The 17,541-nt window shown below is 40.1% G+C and overlaps 6 protein-coding genes across 10 annotated transcripts; 3 read left to right on the top strand and 3 right to left on the bottom strand.

The window, feature by feature from the left end:
• Positions 1 to 3,455: 3,455 nt before the first annotated feature.
• Positions 3,456 to 4,524, bottom strand: LOC107220152 (phosphopantothenoylcysteine decarboxylase). The gene is made up of 2 exons (XM_015658618.2): positions 4,099 to 4,524; positions 3,456 to 4,032 (listed from the first exon to the last, which is right to left on the bottom strand). The coding sequence occupies exons 1-2, from the start codon at positions 4,522 to 4,524 to the stop codon at positions 3,859 to 3,861; spliced, it is 600 nt and encodes a 199-aa protein (XP_015514104.1). The 3' UTR covers positions 3,456 to 3,858.
• Positions 4,525 to 4,735: 211 nt separating this feature from the next.
• Positions 4,736 to 5,280, bottom strand: LOC107220153 (cytochrome c oxidase assembly protein COX19). The gene has a single exon (XM_015658620.2). It carries the CDS (start codon positions 4,993 to 4,995, stop codon positions 4,738 to 4,740), a length of 258 nt encoding a protein of 85 aa, XP_015514106.1. The 5' UTR covers positions 4,996 to 5,280; the 3' UTR covers positions 4,736 to 4,737.
• A 2,271-nt stretch (positions 5,281 to 7,551) lies between these two features.
• Positions 7,552 to 17,539, top strand: LOC107222167 (GATOR complex protein NPRL2). Of its 2 annotated transcripts, XM_046740444.1 has the most exons (9): positions 7,552 to 7,676; positions 15,425 to 15,676; positions 15,761 to 15,852; positions 15,923 to 16,079; positions 16,164 to 16,281; positions 16,395 to 16,629; positions 16,709 to 16,839; positions 16,917 to 17,086; positions 17,190 to 17,539. In XM_046740444.1, exons 2-9 carry the CDS (start codon positions 15,542 to 15,544, stop codon positions 17,361 to 17,363), a joined length of 1,212 nt encoding a protein of 403 aa, XP_046596400.1. In that variant the 5' UTR covers positions 7,552 to 7,676; positions 15,425 to 15,541; the 3' UTR covers positions 17,364 to 17,539. The 2 variants fall into 2 exon arrangements, with proteins under 2 accessions (XP_046596400.1, XP_046596401.1); XM_046740445.1 differs by lacking the exon at positions 7,552 to 7,676 and having other exon boundaries at positions 15,415 to 15,676; positions 17,209 to 17,539.
• Positions 7,755 to 10,132, top strand: LOC124294581 (putative nuclease HARBI1). The gene is made up of 4 exons (XM_046740447.1): positions 7,755 to 8,865; positions 8,978 to 9,274; positions 9,396 to 9,604; positions 9,703 to 10,132. Exons 1-4 carry the CDS (start codon positions 8,599 to 8,601, stop codon positions 9,995 to 9,997), a joined length of 1,068 nt encoding a protein of 355 aa, XP_046596403.1. The 5' UTR covers positions 7,755 to 8,598; the 3' UTR covers positions 9,998 to 10,132.
• On the bottom strand, positions 10,121 to 14,952 carry LOC107228077. 4 transcript variants are annotated; one of them, XM_046740450.1, is made up of 6 exons: positions 14,650 to 14,951; positions 14,300 to 14,522; positions 14,086 to 14,199; positions 13,636 to 13,998; positions 13,158 to 13,557; positions 10,121 to 10,377 (listed from the first exon to the last, which is right to left on the bottom strand). In XM_046740450.1, the coding sequence occupies exons 1-4, from the start codon at positions 14,836 to 14,838 to the stop codon at positions 13,658 to 13,660; spliced, it is 867 nt and encodes a 288-aa protein (XP_046596406.1). In that variant the 5' UTR covers positions 14,839 to 14,951; the 3' UTR covers positions 10,121 to 10,377; positions 13,158 to 13,557; positions 13,636 to 13,657. The 4 variants fall into 4 exon arrangements, with proteins under 4 accessions (XP_046596406.1, XP_046596407.1, XP_046596405.1 ...); XM_046740451.1 differs by lacking the exon at positions 10,121 to 10,377 and adding an exon at positions 12,763 to 13,070 and having other exon boundaries at positions 13,158 to 13,578; positions 14,650 to 14,952; XM_046740449.1 differs by lacking the exon at positions 10,121 to 10,377 and adding an exon at positions 12,763 to 13,070.
• LOC124294580 (putative nuclease HARBI1) lies at positions 10,923 to 12,941 on the top strand. The gene is made up of 4 exons (XM_046740446.1): positions 10,923 to 11,558; positions 11,671 to 11,967; positions 12,089 to 12,297; positions 12,396 to 12,941. The coding sequence occupies exons 1-4, from the start codon at positions 11,217 to 11,219 to the stop codon at positions 12,688 to 12,690; spliced, it is 1,143 nt and encodes a 380-aa protein (XP_046596402.1). The 5' UTR covers positions 10,923 to 11,216; the 3' UTR covers positions 12,691 to 12,941.
• Positions 17,540 to 17,541: the final 2 nt, after the last annotated feature.

Here is a 17,541-nt window from a genome sequence, read left to right on the forward strand (position 1 = left end):
TCAGAAAACGCAGCCAAAGGAGCGTGGGATCAACAGGAGAGAAGTTACGAAGGAAAAAGGACCTGCTGAAGAATGTCTTAAAAAAAGGATCTCGTTTTTTGGCTGTAACTTTTGATGCGTTAATCGCAGCGTATTGAGATTGCGCCCAGTCGATTTCTCTCGCAAAATTACGTAGCGATAGTGCCAGAAAGAATTTATTCCAGCACTTTTGGAAATTGCGAAAATTTCCGCCAAAAATGCAAAGGGGTTAGCCTTACTTTTTCTCCATTTTTTGGGCAACAAACTTTTGGTCTCAGATTCGATTTGAATGACCCTTTTCTGACTCATTGGACCCTCAGGAACTCAGAAAACGCAGCGAAAATAGCGTGGGATCGACAGGAGAGAAATGGCGAGCCAAAAACCACCTGCTGAAAAATGTCGAAAACACGGGTTCTCGTTTTTTGGCTGTAACTTTTGATTCGTTGCTCGCAGCGTGTTGGGACTGCGCACAATCGATTTCTCTCGCAAAATTACGTCGGAATAGTGCATGAAAGAATTAATTCCAGCACTTTTCAAAATCGCGAAAATTTTCGCCAAAAACACAAAGGGGTTAGCCTTACTTTTTTTTTGGGCAAAAAACTTTTGGTCTCAGATTTGATTTAGATGACCCTTTCCTGACTAATTGGACCCCCAAGAACTCAGAAAACGTAGCAAAAACAGCGTGGGACCAACAGGAGAGAAGTGACGACGTAAAGACGACCATCCAAAAAATGTGGAAAACACAGGTTCTAGTTTTATGCCTGTAATTTTTGATTCGTTGCTCGCAGCGTGTTGGGACTGCGCCCAATCGATTTCTCTCGCAAAATTACGTCGGAATAGTGCATGAAAGAATTAATTCCAGCACTTTTCCAGATCGCGAAAATTTTCGCCAAAAACACAAAGGGGTTAGCCTTACTTTTTTTTTGGGCAAAAAACTTTTGGTCTCAGATTCGATTTGAATGACCCTTTTCCGACTCATCGGACCCTCCGGAACTCAGAAAACGCAGCGAAAATAGCGTGGGATCGACAGGAGAGAAATGGCGAGCCAAAAACCACCTGCTGAAAAATGTCGAGAACACGGGTTCTCGTTTTTGGCTGTAACTTTTGATGCGTTGATCGCAGCGTATTGAGACTGCGCCCAATCGATTTCTCTCGCAAAATTACGTCGGAATAGCGCATGCAAGAATTAATTCCAGCACTTTTCAAGATCGCGAAAATTTTCGCCAAAAACACAAAGGGGTTAGCCTTACTTTATTTTTTGGGCAAAAAACTTTTGGTCTCAGATTCGATTTGAATGACCCTTTTCTGACTCATTGGACCCTCGGGAACTCAGAAAACGCAGCGAAAATAGCGTGGGATCGACAGGAGAGAAATTACGAAGGAAAAAGCACCTGCTGAAGAATGTCGAAAACACAGGGTCTCGTTTTTTGGCTATAACTTTTGATGCGTTGATCGCAGCGTATTGAGACTGCGCTCAATCGATTTCTCTCGCGAAATTACGTTGGAATAGTGCCAGAAAGAATTTATTCCAGCTCTTTTCAAAATCGCGAAAATTTTCGCCAAAAACACAAAGGGGTTAGCCTTACTTTTTTTTTGGGCAAAAAACTTTTCGTCTCAGATTCGATTTAAATGACCCTTATCTGACTAATTGGACCCTCAGGAACTCAGAAAACGCAGCCAAAGGAGCGTGGGATCAACAGGAGAGAAGTTACGAAGGAAAAAGGACCTGCTGAAGAATGTCTTGAAAAAAGGTTCTCGTTTTTTGGCTGTAACTTTTGATGCGTCAATCGCAGCGTATTGAGACTGCGCCCAGTCGATTTCTCTCGCAAAATTACGTAGCGATAGTGCCAGAAAGAATTTATTCCAGCACTTTTGGAAATTGCGAAAATTTCCGCCAAAAATGCAAAGGGGTTAGCCTTACTTTTTCTCCATTTTTTGGGCAAAAAACTGTTGGTCTCAGATTCGATTTGAATGACCCTTTTCTGACTCATTGGACCCTCAGGAACTCAGAAAACGCAGCGAAAATAGCGTGGGATCGACAGGAGAGAAATGGCGAGCCAAAAACCACCTGCTGAAAAATGTCGAAAACACGGGTTCTCGTTTTTTGGCTGTAACTTTTGATTCGTTGCTCGCAGCGTGTTGGGACTGCGCACAATCGATTTCTCTCGCAAAATCACGTCGGAATAGTGAATGAAAGAATTGATTCCGGCACTTTTCAAAATCGCGAAAATTTTCGCCAAAAACACAAAGGGGTTAGCCTTACTTTTTTTTTGGGCAAAAAACTTTTGGTCTCAGATTTGATTTAGATGACCCTTTCCTGACTAATTGGACCCCCAAGAACTCAGAAAACGTAGCAAAAACAGCGTGGGACCAACAGGAGAGAAGTGACGACGTAAAGACGACCATCCAAAAAATGTGGAAAACACAGGTTCTAGTTTTTTGCCTGTCATTTTTGATTCGTTGTTCGCAGCGTGTTGGGACTGCGTCCAATCGATTTCTCTCGCAAAATTACGTCGGAATAGTGCATGAAAGAATTAATTCCAGCACTTTCCAATATCGCGAAAATTTTCGCCAAAAACACAAAGGGGTTAGCCTTACTTTTTTTTTTGGGCAAAAAACTTTTGGTCTCAGATTCGATTTGAATGACCCTTTCCTGACTTATTGGACCCTCAGGAACTCAGAAAACGCAGCGAAAATAGCGTGGGATCGACAGGAGAGAAATGGCGAGCCAAAAACCACCTGCTGAATAATGTCGAAAACACGGGTTCTCGTTTTTTGGCTGTAACTTTTGATGCGTTGATCGCAGCGTATTGAGACTGCGCCCAATCGATTTCTCTCGCAAAATTACGTCGGAATAGTGCATGAAAGAATTAATTCCAGCACTTTTCAAAATCGCGAAAATTTTCGCCAAAAACACAAAGGGGTATAGCCTTACTTTCTTTTCATTTTTCGACGAAGAAATCGCGGATGTCAGAGGCGATTCGTATGACCCTTTTCTGACTAATTGGACCCCCAGGAAGTCAGAAAACGTAGCGCAAAAGATCGTGGGACCAACAGCAGAGAAATTACGGAGGAAAAAGTACCAGCAGAGAAATGACGAATGCAAGTGATCTGTTTAGCAGCTGCAACTCTTGACCCGTTTCTTGCAGCGTATTCGATGAATGTGCTATTATTCGAGTATCACGTATTCTGTTTTGCATTGTACCCACAATGCACGATGGTTAACAATATCATTTCATATCCATGTCTGTACAGTGGCGGTTAAGTATGACGAAATTTGTCCGGTACCCTTGTTATAAACAAATAAACAGACGGATTCTGAATCACATGGAAGAATCAGTCCGTACTTCACCATTTTCAGCAGCCGTCCCTCCGAGGCTTCCGCAATTCGTGGGTAGCAATATTTGTGAAAGGTAAATTTGAAATCATTTTTCAAGTAATATCAAATAGTCTTCACCTACGACTCATTTTCTATATATTCTCGCCAGCCTAAATTGTATAATTTGGTGTTCGTAAGCATATAGAATCTCCTTAATATAGAATTATTCAATAATAATAGTCCACATATCTTCCTTAGACAACTGTTCTATCTTTAATGCATTAATCATTAATTAGAGATTAAACTTTGATATAAATGGTGCAGCATCATAAAGTCTCGAACCAAAAACGAAGACATATTTCGCGTCACTGTCCTCTTGGGAAGCGAATTATGTCATCATTATTCATTTGAGGCTTCAATTGTTGAAAAGAATCCTATGACTTACTCATACATAATATAATAACAGGTAAAATATTTGAAATATGTCTATGTATAAATGATTCTATCATTCATGTAACTCATTACGGATATAGATGATCCGACGGAGGGTAAGGGTGCCAGGGATTTAGAGCTCTGAGAGTCGTCTGAACTATCGTATCAACTTCGGCCATTGCACCGAGCCCATTATCCCCGCACATCAAAGTCTTGGAAATGCATGGAACCTCCTTGTAACCCCACGATTTCAGCATGGATATCTGTGGGCAAAATCAATCATACTCGCTTATGTTTGATCAAAAATTGAATCTATCTCTACTGCATACCTGAGGACCAGTGACAGGATGCTCCCACATCTTTGTATTCATGGCAGGACAGAACAGAAGCGGTTTAGCAGGGTCCCAAGCTCTGGCGACACAGGTAAGTATGTTATCGCACATACCGCTGGCCAGTTTCCCCAGGGAGTTTGCATCCAGAGGAGCAATCAGGTACAAATCTGCCCACTTGACAAGATCGATGTGAAGTATAGGGTCGCCTCTATCTTGCCAGGCAGCCCATTCCACCGTATCCGACAATATTTGGGTACCAGGTGGCAGGTCGGACTCTTTGAAGAAGTGCTTAGCTCTCTCCGTCACGACAACTCTAACTTCCAAGTTTTGTTCCCAGAATTTTTCCGCTAGAGTAGGAAGCTTGATTGTCGCCACACTACCCGTGCAGCCTATGAGGATCTTTTTTCTCGTCGTACAAGACATATTTTCAATGTATTATCAAACCAGGGTATTGACATGAAACGAGAGTAAGGTATTATATCGCTGCGTACGACAGCCTGAATTAAAATTATACTTTCAAAGATAAAGAGGGTAGATACAAGAGCACCCTCTCTTAATTGTAGAGGAAGTAATTTCACGGCGATATATCGGTTACCCTCTGATTTATAGGCGAGCTAAGAGGCGGGGTTAAAGAGGTTATGTTTCCTTTTTGTTTTCGTCACCGAAACCCAGCTTTGACCATTCCTCTTTAGCCATAAGATTGTTGTCCATTCTACAGCCAAGGTAATCTCTAGCGACGTCTCTGCAGATTGTGTTGTTACCCTTGTTGTCTCTGAGGCAACGCATGTAGTCAACCATAACCCGCTTGCATTTGCCTTCGTGATCCAATGGAAAGCTACCCTTCTCGGGCGGCGTTGGGGTGAATATTTTTTGACCGAATGTAAACGACGACATCACGTCTTTACACGATTGTTATTACGCGAAACATCGACTCTTAACTCCTCGTCCTTATCACTACCATTGAGCAGACCTTAACCTCTGTATTAAATGTTGGTATAAAAGAAAATGAGCAAATCACCTCCGACTGCGTACATACGTAACGGTGGTCAATCCAAGGCAATCCAAGCTCCACAAAACTCACACACTAGCTATCTGCTCTATTTTACACGTGCTTCAACGCACGCACACGCCGTGCAACGAATGGTTGACGCAGTCCCCTGACACCACTGACACACGCTGCTAAAAGTGGTTCACAAAATGTCACTCGATTCTGCCGCCAATCTCCACCACTATTGGCGCTAGTAGTTGTCTGACAAGCTGTCAGAAGTCTTTTAGCGCCACGTAGAGGAACTAACAAACGGGGACAAAACGCGTACAATTTTTTAGTATACGAGCAGTGCTGTGTGTCAGGGACCTGGTGTGACGTCGGAACGGTACCTAGTGGAAATCTCCAGATGTTAGACACCGGAAACATTCACACGCAGCTACAGCCAGACTCACATCAGTAGTTTGGGTCACCAATTACCGATTAAGTATTGAAATACACCGGACAACGGGCATTCTGTCGCTCTAGTCGAACGAACCGAAGAGGGAGAAATTGTTGGATAAAAGATTTAATTTGGCTTACCTTTTTGAGAGTATTCTGGATGCGATGACTTGTAGATTGGTGAGAGGTCTTAGTGGAATAACTGACTTTAATATTTGGATATTTTGACTAACTTGGTTTATTTTATAAGTTTGATATTTAAAAGTCACAAACGCAGAGTTACACAGTGTAAGATCTTAGACTTAGTAAAAATGGAGTTGAAGCTCGCTGAACTTTTGGGCAGAGTAACGTTGTATGAAAGTTTTAATGCAAAAGGCTAAAGGATTTTACCGCGAGACTGTACCGGAACTAGATGACGAATCTGGAGGTAGAAACACAAGAGAGCGATCGAGTGATCGGTCGCCGTTTTTATAGGGGTCGATCGTTGCGCAGAACGATCCCCCTCTCTAGTTTTTTGGTCGCCTTTGCGCACCTCCCCTCTTTTCTAGGAATTCTAATTAGGGCACGACATCTTCGCCGCATGCACGCCTGTGATCTTAGTTCTTTAGCTATTACTATATTGTAGGTTTTTACGTATGGTATATCGCTGCTTGGTGCGGTGGTGTAGGTGCGTGGACTTTGTTCCGTAGTTCTCTGAACTGCGTGAGCTTTTCGTTGAGGCGCCAGCCCCCTTTGTGGCGCCAGCCCCCTTTGTGGCGCCAGCCCCCTTTGTGGCGCCAGCCCCTTTGTGGCGCCCGTCAGCCACTTAACTACCTGTCTACCTCTGAATGTTTTTGCTATCTTGCTCGTTACAAAGCCCATATTTCATTTTGGTTACCTGTCGTTTGTTAGTTTTATAGTTATATCTATATAGAATTGTATATGTATTATAGTCGACTACTGTCGTTGTTAGTTTTATAGTTGTATCTATATAGAATTGCATATGTATTAAAGTCGACTACTGTCGTTGTTAATCTGGAGTACAATAGCAATTGTTTATGAACATAGTTTGTTATTTGTTTAGCATTATTAGAATCACGCTGCTGCGAATATCTTTAGTTGTTTGTGTTATAACTATCTTAACAGATTTAGGGTACTTAGTAATTTGATGATTCATAGCTTTAGAGCAGGTTTACATGTGTGCTTTTGTATATGATTCCCTTCTGTAGTTGTTAATTCTTATATTGATATAAATCGGCTTGGAAGCTTCTAGAACGTTTTCGTTTCGTCGGTAAGTTTCCTAATGTATTCTCTAGGTGAAGCTCTGTTGGCTCCACATTGGAGATCTGCATTGCCTTCAAAACGTTGCGCGTGTTGCCTACAATACGGCGTTGCGAAAGAAGGTATAGTTCATGCTGGGTAATTAGCATTCACGGTTTGATGGTTTTGCAGTCTCTGGTTTTATGGGTTATTGCAGCAGTGCTATCTTTACATTATATTGGTTATGCATTTATCTATGGTTTTACAGTCTTCTATACTCCAGGCTATATAGTAAAGCGTATGTTGCTTAAGTATAGCTCTCAGCTCCGAATGCACAAATGGCATTGTTGAGTGCTATATAATAATTGGGTATAATTGTGTTAGTTAATTATAGTGTTAATATGATAGTGATATATAATAACGTATAATAGTATTATAGTTCTCTGTGGTACGAAGATCTCGTAACATGGTTTTTAAGCCTTGGCTAGTGAATTTCATAGTTATTTCCATCTAGGGATATTCCAAATAGTTAGACAGTTGTTTTAATTTCTTATGGTTACAAGATTCTCGTACTTCGAGTTTGGTTAGTTGATAAAAGTAACATGCAGTAATAATAGTCGATAAAACATACGGACGTTCCGGTCGGACGTTACACTGGGTTGACACAACTCTCTGCATTCGCTATTTCTCGTGTCAAGTATCACCATCTATGAGTATTACACGCTATTCGTCGATGACTACCGAACTTTGCCTCTAGAGGCGGTAGTGGGGAGGAACCAAAGTAGGTGTGTTCGTCACACACGGAATGCACGTGGTAAAACCACCGTTACAACAAGCACATGGATCTAAATATCGGAACGCACTCGGTGCTGTCGTCAGTCGGATCTAGCAGAATAGGCCAATGAAATTAGTCAGTGTCGTGTTTTGTCAGAAAATTGACGTAAAAGGCAAGCGCTCATTAACTTAGGCCGGTATTCATAGTCAGTGCTTAAGACCGGACTCGAATAAGACGGTCTTATACGAGGCCTTAAGATGGCGTTTGGTTCCATAGACGTCAAACAAGACGGTCTTGAGACGCGGCAAATAAGACGGTCTTCATCAAGTCGGTCTTATTTGAAGCGTGCTTACAAGGTTGCATAGTCCAGTCTTATTTGAAATAAGCATGGTCTTGAGCACGCAACGTTTCATAGTCAATTAACGCAGTCTTATTTACGTATCTTGGGCCGGTATTCATAGTCAGTGCTTAAGACCGGACTCGAATAAGACGGTCTTATACGAGGCCTTAAGATGGCGTTTGGTTCCATAGACGTCAAACAAGACGGTCTTGAGACGCGGCAAATAAGACGGTCTTCATCAAGTCGGTCTTATTCGAAGCGTGCTTACAAGGTTGCATAGTCCAGTCTTATTTGAAATAAGCATGGTCTTGAGCACGCAACGTTTCATAGTCAATTAACGCAGTCTTATTTACGTATCTTGATCAAGTCGAGTTCGGACTGCACTTAAGCAAATGCTTGTTGCCTAAATATTACTCAATTGTTCTGATGCGTACGAAATTGATAATTACGAATTGTTTGGAAAATATTATATTCGAACAATATAAATTAACAGGAATAGATTGTGAAGGAATGTTTGGGAAAGTGCAGCTGGGACGGGATTATTTACTGTAAAAGGGTAGCAACGGAAACTTGCAATTGAAGTAGAGGTTATGAGAGCATTCGCTTTGAAAAATTTGTGAAGTGAAGTGAATAGTGAAATTCTACTGACATGGCGAATATGCAAGATATGTTTAATTTCTACGATCAGATCGAAGAAATGAATAATATGATTGTTCAATGGTCAACGTTGGGCCGAATGACGAAGACGAGGGTGAAGTACAGCGAGCTCCGAAGAGATACATCAGAGATGGTCAAAACCCGTTCGAGTTTTATTCCGAGCAGGAGTTCAAACGGCGATTCCGATTTTCAAAGGATGGTATTATGTACGGAATACTACCTAGAATTGAAGCTGCCTTAGTCAGTGCCAATAATCGTGGTCTACCAATTCCACCTGTCATGCAATTATTAATATGTCTACGATTTTACGCTACCGCTAGCTTTCAAGTAAGGATCATTGTGATTATAATTCCTGATATTCTACTGAAAATATAAAGTGATTTCATTGCTTCCTGTGATCATGGAATAAATGATTGCTAATACATTTTGTACTGTACAGCTCGTCAACGGAGATCTGATGACTATATCGCAGTCTACAGTATCGAGGATAATACACAGAGTATCGGCTCAAATTGCATCATTGATTCACGCAATTATCAAATTTCCTAGTACGGAAGCTGCTATGATCGCAAACAGAGATCTATTCAGACAACTTGGTGCACGCAGGGAGGGTATCGGTTTACCTGGCGTTGATGGCGCTATCGACTGCACTCACATTCGATTATGTCATACGAAATTTGCAGACCTGCAGGAGGTTTATAGGAATCGTAAGGGATATTTTTCCCTCAATGTACAGGTATGTCGCGTTGGTGATAACCGTTTACAAATACCATAAGTTGCAATTAATTTTATCTAGGATACAAATAAACAATACTATTCTATGAAAATCGGTACTTTTAATTTAAATGATACCACAGGCAGTTGTCGGACCCAATATGGAATTCTTGGATGTGGTTCCGGAATGGCCTGGAAGTAACCATGACAGTCAAATATTCCAAAATTCACGAATTTACATGCGGTATCATGAGAGACAACTTACTGGAACCCTGGTTGGAGATGCCGGCTATCCGTGCTTGCCATTTCTGCTGACTCCACTGGCAAATCCAATTACAGATGCTCAACAAAGGTAAGATAAAGATTATCGCATTACTTTAGATTTCGATAAGTAGTCATAAAATTGACAAAGTATACATGTGTGAATTAACCAAGTCGGTATCTTGATAGGTATAACAACGTACAAAGCAGAACAAGGCAAATTGTTGAAAGAACATTTGGAGTTTGGAAGCGACGTTTTCCTTGCCTATCCCGAGGTTTGGGAACCAAATTGTTGTGCTCTACCACAATTGTTGTAGCTTGTGCCGTACTACACAATTTATCACTAACATTGGATAATGCTCTTCCGGAAGATAATCGCATCGAGGAAGAAGAAGCGGATGAATTGCCACTTCAAGCACCGCATTGGCAGCCTGGAGAGGGTTTTGCAATACGCGAAGCTCTAATCGAACGGTTATTCATTTAATCAAAATATATGTATATCAAGTTAATTTAATTGTAAAGACTAATTGATTTTAGAATGAATATACTCCAAATATTTAATAAAATTGAATTTAATCTGTACAAACAGTTAACATTAGAATACATATTTTACTCATAACTTATCATTGGTTCTCATTTTATTTTTAAACCCCTCACTTACTCATGAAAATACTGATATGTACGTAATTGTACTAAGCGTCAGTCTTATAGTTACGATAATACTTATGAAAATTTGTCTACGTAAAAATATTCAGTACATTATAAATACAGCCAGTAAATAGAACTAAAGTTGCTCTTTTGAACTTTGAAGATCAAAGGTTGTCCCTTTCACGCGCATTTTTTTGCAAGTCTGCACCGGGATTCCTTTTAACATATCAATACAATTTATTTATCAGTAACCGGTATAGAGATTTACATAATGATATAGGTTAAAATATGTGTATATAAAAATTATATACACATAAACATACACTATAAAATTCTTTTTCTTCTTCTTCGTTTTATAGCTATACACCCACTACAAAAAATTGTATGCGATTTGTTCCCGTTTTTTAGTTCCTCTACGTGGCGCTAACGTTGTTGTGTTCATAAACTATAAAAATACTCAAGAGCTGCATGCCTATACGAATATCTTGCACAGGCTGAGAAATAAAATCCGAGCATCTTATTGGGGGATACATCGGAAATATTCCGAACATAACCGAACGTCGAATAAGACCGTCTCAAGCTCAGTCTTCGTCAAGACGGTCTTGAATGAAATAAGCTAGCGCTTGAGACCAAATTCTTGACGAAGACCGTCTTGTTTTCCGACTATGAATACATAGCATCTCAAGACGGTCTTGAACGAATAAGACGATCTTCACCAAGACGGTCTTAAGCACCGCCTTGAGACCTGACTATGAATACGGGCCTTGGTCAAGTCGAGTTCGGACTGCACTTAAGCAAATGCTTGTTGCCTAAATATTACTCGATTGTTCTGATGCGTACGAAATTGATAATTACGAATTGTTTGGAAAATATTATATTCGAACAATATAAATTAACAGGAATAGATTGTGAAGGAATGTTTGGGAAAGTGCAGCTGGGACGGGATTATTTACTGTAAAAGGGTAGCAACGGAAACTTGCAATTGAAATAGAGGTTATGAGAGCATTCGCTTTGAAAAATTTGTGAAGTGAAGTGAATAGTGAAATTCTATTGACATGGCGAATATGCAAGATATGTTTAATTTCTACGATCAGATCGAAGAAATGAATAATATGATTGAGGTGGTTGCAATGGTCAACGTTGGGCCGAATGACGAAGACGAGGGTGAAGTACAGCGAGCTCCGAAGAGATACATCAGAGATGGTCAAAACCCGTTCGAGTTTTATTCCGAGCAGGAGTTCAAACGGCGATTCCGATTTTCAAAGGATGGTATTATGTACGGAATACTACCTAGAATTGAAGCTGCCTTAGTCAGTGCCAATAATCGTGGTCTACCAATTCCACCTGTCATGCAATTATTAATATGTCTACGATTTTACGCTACCGCTAGCTTTCAAGTAAGGATCATTGTGATTATAATTCCTGACATTCTACTGAAAATATAAAGTGATTTCATTGCTTCCTGTGATCATGGAATAAATGATTGCTAATACATTTTGTACTGTACAGCTCGTCAACGGAGATCTGATGACTATATCGCAGTCTACAGTATCGAGGATAATACACAGAGTATCGGCTCAAATTGCATCATTGATTCACGCAATTATCAAATTTCCTAGTACGGAAGCTGCTATGATCGCAAACAGAGATCTATTCAGACAACTTGGTGCACGCAGGGAGGGTATCGGTTTACCTGGCGTTGATGGCGCTATCGACTGCACTCACATTCGATTATGTCATACGAAATTTGCAGACCTGCAGGAGGTTTATAGGAATCGTAAGGGATATTTTTCCCTCAATGTACAGGTATGTCGCGTTGGCGATAACCGTTTACAAATACCATAAGTTGCAATTAATTTTATCTAGGATACAAATAAACAATACTATTCTATGAAAATCGGTACTTTTAATTTAAATGATACCACAGGCAGTTGTCGGACCCAATATGGAATTCTTGGATGTGGTTCCGGAATGGCCTGGAAGTAACCATGACAGTCGAATATTCCAAAATTCACGAATTTACATGCGGTATCATGAGAGACAACTTACTGGAACCCTGGTTGGAGATGCCGGCTATCCGTGCTTGCCATTTCTGCTGACTCCACTGGCAAATCCAATTACAGATGCTCAACAAAGGTAAGATAAAGATTATCGCATTACTTTAGATTTCGATAAGTAGTCATAAAATTGACAAAGTATACATGTGTGAATTAACCAAGTCGGTATCTTGATAGGTATAACAACGTACAAAGCAGAACAAGGCAAATTGTTGAAAGAACATTTGGAGTTTGGAAGCGACGTTTTCCTTGCCTATCCCGAGGTTTGGGAACCAAATTGTTGTGCTCTACCACAATTGTTGTAGCTTGTGCCGTACTACACAATTTATCACTAACATTGGATAATGCTCTTCCGGAAGATAATCGCATCGAAGAAGAAGAAGCGGATGAATTGCCACCTCAAGCACCGCATTGGCAGCCTGGAGAGGGTTTTGCAATACGCGAAGCTCTAATCGAACGGTTATTCATTTAATCAAAATATATGTATATCAAGTTAATTTAATTGTAAAGACTAATTGATTTTAGAATGAATATACTCCAAATATTTAATAAAATTGAATTTAATTTGTACAAACAGTTAACATTAGAATACATATTTTACTCATAACTTATCATTGGTTCTCATTTTATTTTTAAACCCCTCACTTACTCATGAAAATACTGATATGTACGTAATTGTACTAAGCGTCAGTCTTATAGTTACGATAATACTTATGAAAATTTGTCTACGTAAAAATATTCAATACATTATAAATACAGCCAGTAAATAGAACTAAAGTTGCTCTTTTGAACTTTGAAGATCAAAGGTTGTCCCTTTCACGCGCATTTTTTTGCAAGTCTGCACCGGGATTCCTGTTAACATATCAATACAATTTATTTATCAATAACCGGTATAGAGGTTTACATAATGATATAGGTTAAAATATGTGAGATTTTTACCTGATGAACAGCTTGGAGTAGGCTCTGTCGGTGGTCTATCAATTGACGCATCTAACAAGTATTCGACATCTTGAAATCCAAAAAGTGAATCATCGTCATTCTCCAGAACGCTACCTGGAATATGAAAAACATTATTGAAATGTAGTTTTTTCAAAAAAACAATTTTGTATTAATATGATAGATAATTTGGTAATATAATAAAAGTTTTCTACGCTTTGTAGAAAACCTGTACATATATTTAACGTCCATAAAGCGAGCTTGATAAAAGTGTTCCTTCATCCTGCGGAGAAGCTTATTGCCCTGCAAACTCATATTCAGGAACAGACTGAAGTGGCACCATTTTCCCAGATACTACTACTGGGTGAGATCCTGCTTTCGAACTTGATAAAGGAATCCACACCTGGAAAAGGATATCCAATGACTACAGAAGAAAAACCATTAATGTTGTTTGCTAAAGAAAACAATAACGTCGCTCTACCGATCGATTTGGAGCTTCCAGATCAAAGGTTGTCCCTTTCACGCGCAAGTTTGAATTCAGCCAACTCTGCTTCTGCTGTGGCTTTCCTGATTTCAAGTTCTTGAATTCGTAAAAGGTGTTGAACTTTCAGCAGATGAATGTCGTTTTCGTTATCTTCCATTAATTTTGACATTCTTTGCTCACGGTCTTTCTTCATCTGAAAGAGCTCTCTGTCCTCAGCTGAGAGAGCGTCTAGTCTCTGAGTCACAGCTTCTTCCATCGCCTTCTGAGCTATAGATTTTGACGCTGAAAAATGGCTCGATGATTCTGACCGACTTCGCTTTGCCGCCGCACGCATTTTTTTGCAAGTCTGCACCGGGATTCCTTTTAACATATCAACACAATTTATTTATCAATAACTGGTATAGGGGTTTACATAATGATATATGTTAAAATATGTGAGATTTTTACCTGATGAACAGCTTGGAATAGGCTCCGTCGGTGGTCTATCAATTGACGCGTCTAACAAGTATTCGACATCTTGAAATTCAAAAAGTGAATCATCGTCATTCTCCAGAACGCTACCTGGAATATGAAAAACATTATTGAAATGTAGTTTTTTCAAAAAAACAATTTTGTATTAATATGATAGATAATTTGGTAATATAATAAAAGTTGTAATCACCCATGGCTATTGCTTGCTCCCCCGGAATAATATTGGAACTGAACTCGGTCGGGGCAAGAGTCATTAAATGCGGCACAATTGCTGCAATGTCAGGGTCTACCTGTGCCTCTGGAATCTCCGGACCACCCCCAGTAGCCATACGTGCTTGCTTTTCCTGGGTCAAAGCATCCCGCTGGCTCTGTTTCATGTTAGACCACAGCTTTTTAAGTTGTGGCACTGTTCTCTAAAAGAATGAACATAAAATATAAGAAAATTCTGTAGACTTTAATGAAGCGTCGAAAAATTTACTATCATATTTGAGTGATCAAACGTACAAAAAATATGGCCAATAAGTGAATTGAATAACTCACCGTCTCACTGATTTGTAGTACACCGTTGAATTTTTCAGCAATTTCATTCCATGCTGACTCTTTCTCACGGAGAGATCCTGCGTCACTCTTTTTTTGCTCAACAATATTTTTATATTTTTTCAAAATTTCTAAAAATATTTTTTTATCAACCGCAGTGTAATGCTTGCCGCTTTTGCCTTTCGGAGCCATGGAGTATTACAAACCTCAAACTCCACACACCGTAAACTTCAAGTTTTTGAAACAAGGTTAGAAAAGTATACGGACAACCCCTGACACTCACCACTACTCGTTAGTACTGCTGCTCGTGTACTATAAAGTTCTTCTTCTTCTTCTTCTTTTTATAGCTATACCCCCACTACAAAAAATTGTACGCGATTCGTTGCCGTTCTTTAGTTCCTCTATGGTTCCACTACGTGGCGCTAACGTTGTTGTGTTCATAAACTATAAAAATACTCAAGAGCTGCATGCCTATACGAATATCTTGCACAGGCTGAGAAATAAAATCCGAGCATCTTATTGGGGGATACATCGGAAATATTCCGAACATAACCGAACGTCGAATAAGACCGTCTCAAGCTCAGTCTTCGTCAAGACGGTCTTGAATGAAATAAGCTAGCGCTTGAGACCAAATTCTTGACGAAGACCGTCTTGTTTTCCGACTATGAATACATAGCATCTCAAGACGGTCTTGAACGAATAAGACGATCTTCACCAAGACGGTCTTAAGCACCGCCTTGAGACCTGACTATGAATACGGGCCTTAATCACGTTTCAGAGACCACTGGAATCGGTCAATCGGAATAAAGGAACATATCTGTCGTGTTTGCACCGTTAGATCGTTTACCGACTCCTTTGAAATGTCAGTCGGATCGAAATCGTTTTTGTTCGAACGATGATAATCAATGGGGCAGCATCCGCAATGGGATCGCCGCTGGACAGCAACGATGAGAAAGGTCAGGAGGGCCCGATACGGTGCATATTTTTTTCCGAATTCCATCACATTGCCGGGCCCAAGATAACCTGTCAGGTTAGTCCTCTAGGGATGATCATGCGGCCAGTTGCTAATTAAACTAGCTTCTCTGGACATTAATCCCGAGTTCCTTGTACCCAGGTTCCTGACAACTATATACTCAAAGACATCTTCGATAATGTCAGCGTCTACATAATACCGAAGGCTCAGCTGCAAAGGAGCACCATCACGGTGTAGGTAAACCGGAGCTTAATTATCCAAGCCGTTCCGTATCAGCACCGAATATTTATAACCCATTTACAGAACCTTGAAGGACTTCAAGATCCTGGGATTCCCCGTGAGGATAGACAACAAAAAATATGCTAGGAATGCATTTTACTTCAATCTGTGCTTTGTCTGTGACGCCGAGGCTCGTACGGTACATTATGAACCTGTGGTGAAGAAAATGTCCGATTTCTTGGTAGTATTTCATCGTTACCTCAATATTTGTATCTTCGAATAACCTCATTATTCTAACTTGTATATTCCATCATTCACCTTTCAGATAGCAATGGAAATTGAAAACTGCTTCTTATCAGCTTCCGAGGACAAGACTAGACTCTCAGCAATGCTAAAGCAAGTTATGCATGATCTGAACATGCACAAAATGTGTACACTCACTGGTAATTCGTTGGTTTAATCGGATAGCACTGTATCATCTTCGTTATCATCTTATCAGGTTATTGATTACAAGTAAAGAGTTTGAATTCTGGTTACGGTAATCTGTCACTTGCAGAAGGAACTATGACCTCGCATTTAAAGGTGGTCAAGTTAGCCCCAGAGCCGAAGCCAGTACTGGATCATCAAGTGCCTATATTTCTTGAAGGTCGAGAGGCCTTCAGAAGTGATCACTGGGATTTGACGACGCAGCAAGTACTTCCGTATATTAACGGTTTCAACCATGTTGCCAGAATAGCAGCAGAGGCGGATGTGGAAAATAATTTAGTGAAAAGTTGCGTACAAAATCTCATGTACGTATCATCCGGAGTATTATACAATAATCTGACAATGTTTTTTCTCAACATAACGGCACCGCGCCCTCCCTTTCAGATACTATGGGGTAGTCAGTCTGATCCCGATATTTCAATACAGCAATGTTTACGCAGCTACTCCAAAGTTGAAGAAATTAGCTGAGGATACGCAGCTTCAGGAAAAGTGTATCTTGTATACATCTAAAACTGGTAATTGTAGAATAACGATAGATATACGCGGTTTGGGGAGTTGATCAGATCTCAATTTTTCAACACCAATAATACAGCGAGACAACCGGCTTACCTGAGGGACATTTATCGGATGTATGCCAGCATGACGCATGGCAATAGCATGCGCGATTTATGTCAGCGGCTCAATCCTCAAACCTTAAGAATCAATGAGCGGAGGCTCGTTCAGTTTGGACTTATCGAAGAGCTCATTCGAAGGGTTTACAAGGTGCGTGAAAAGCAGACTGGAGTTTGAGGAATTGTTTCCAAACTATTTTACAAACAAGTTTGTGGGATCGTTTGAGATTTACAGATATTATATCTGATTATAGTACCCGATTCACTTGCCAGGCACGGTTAGCGAAGAAGGACACAGTAATTCGATCTACAAATACTTCACTGGAACTTACAGCCTCGATGAAATATGCTGTAGCACAGGACAATCAGTTGCACAAATTGAAGATATTGTCGAACGCGACTCAAACGTTGTAATGCTATGGAAATGATAAAATATTTCCAATAGCTTCGGCGGCTAGTTATTATCACACAGATTTTGCATCAATTAACGATAGGTCAGGTCATTAAAATGAAATACAATATATGTGTAATATATACTTGTCTACCGAGGCAATGTAAATATATGGTTGTAAATACTTAAAAATAAAAAAAAGTACTGCTTGCATT

The sequence above is a fragment of the Neodiprion lecontei genome, chromosome 5, assembly GCF_021901455.1.
Source record: "Neodiprion lecontei isolate iyNeoLeco1 chromosome 5, iyNeoLeco1.1, whole genome shotgun sequence".
Taxonomy (NCBI): domain Eukaryota; kingdom Metazoa; phylum Arthropoda; class Insecta; order Hymenoptera; family Diprionidae; genus Neodiprion; species Neodiprion lecontei.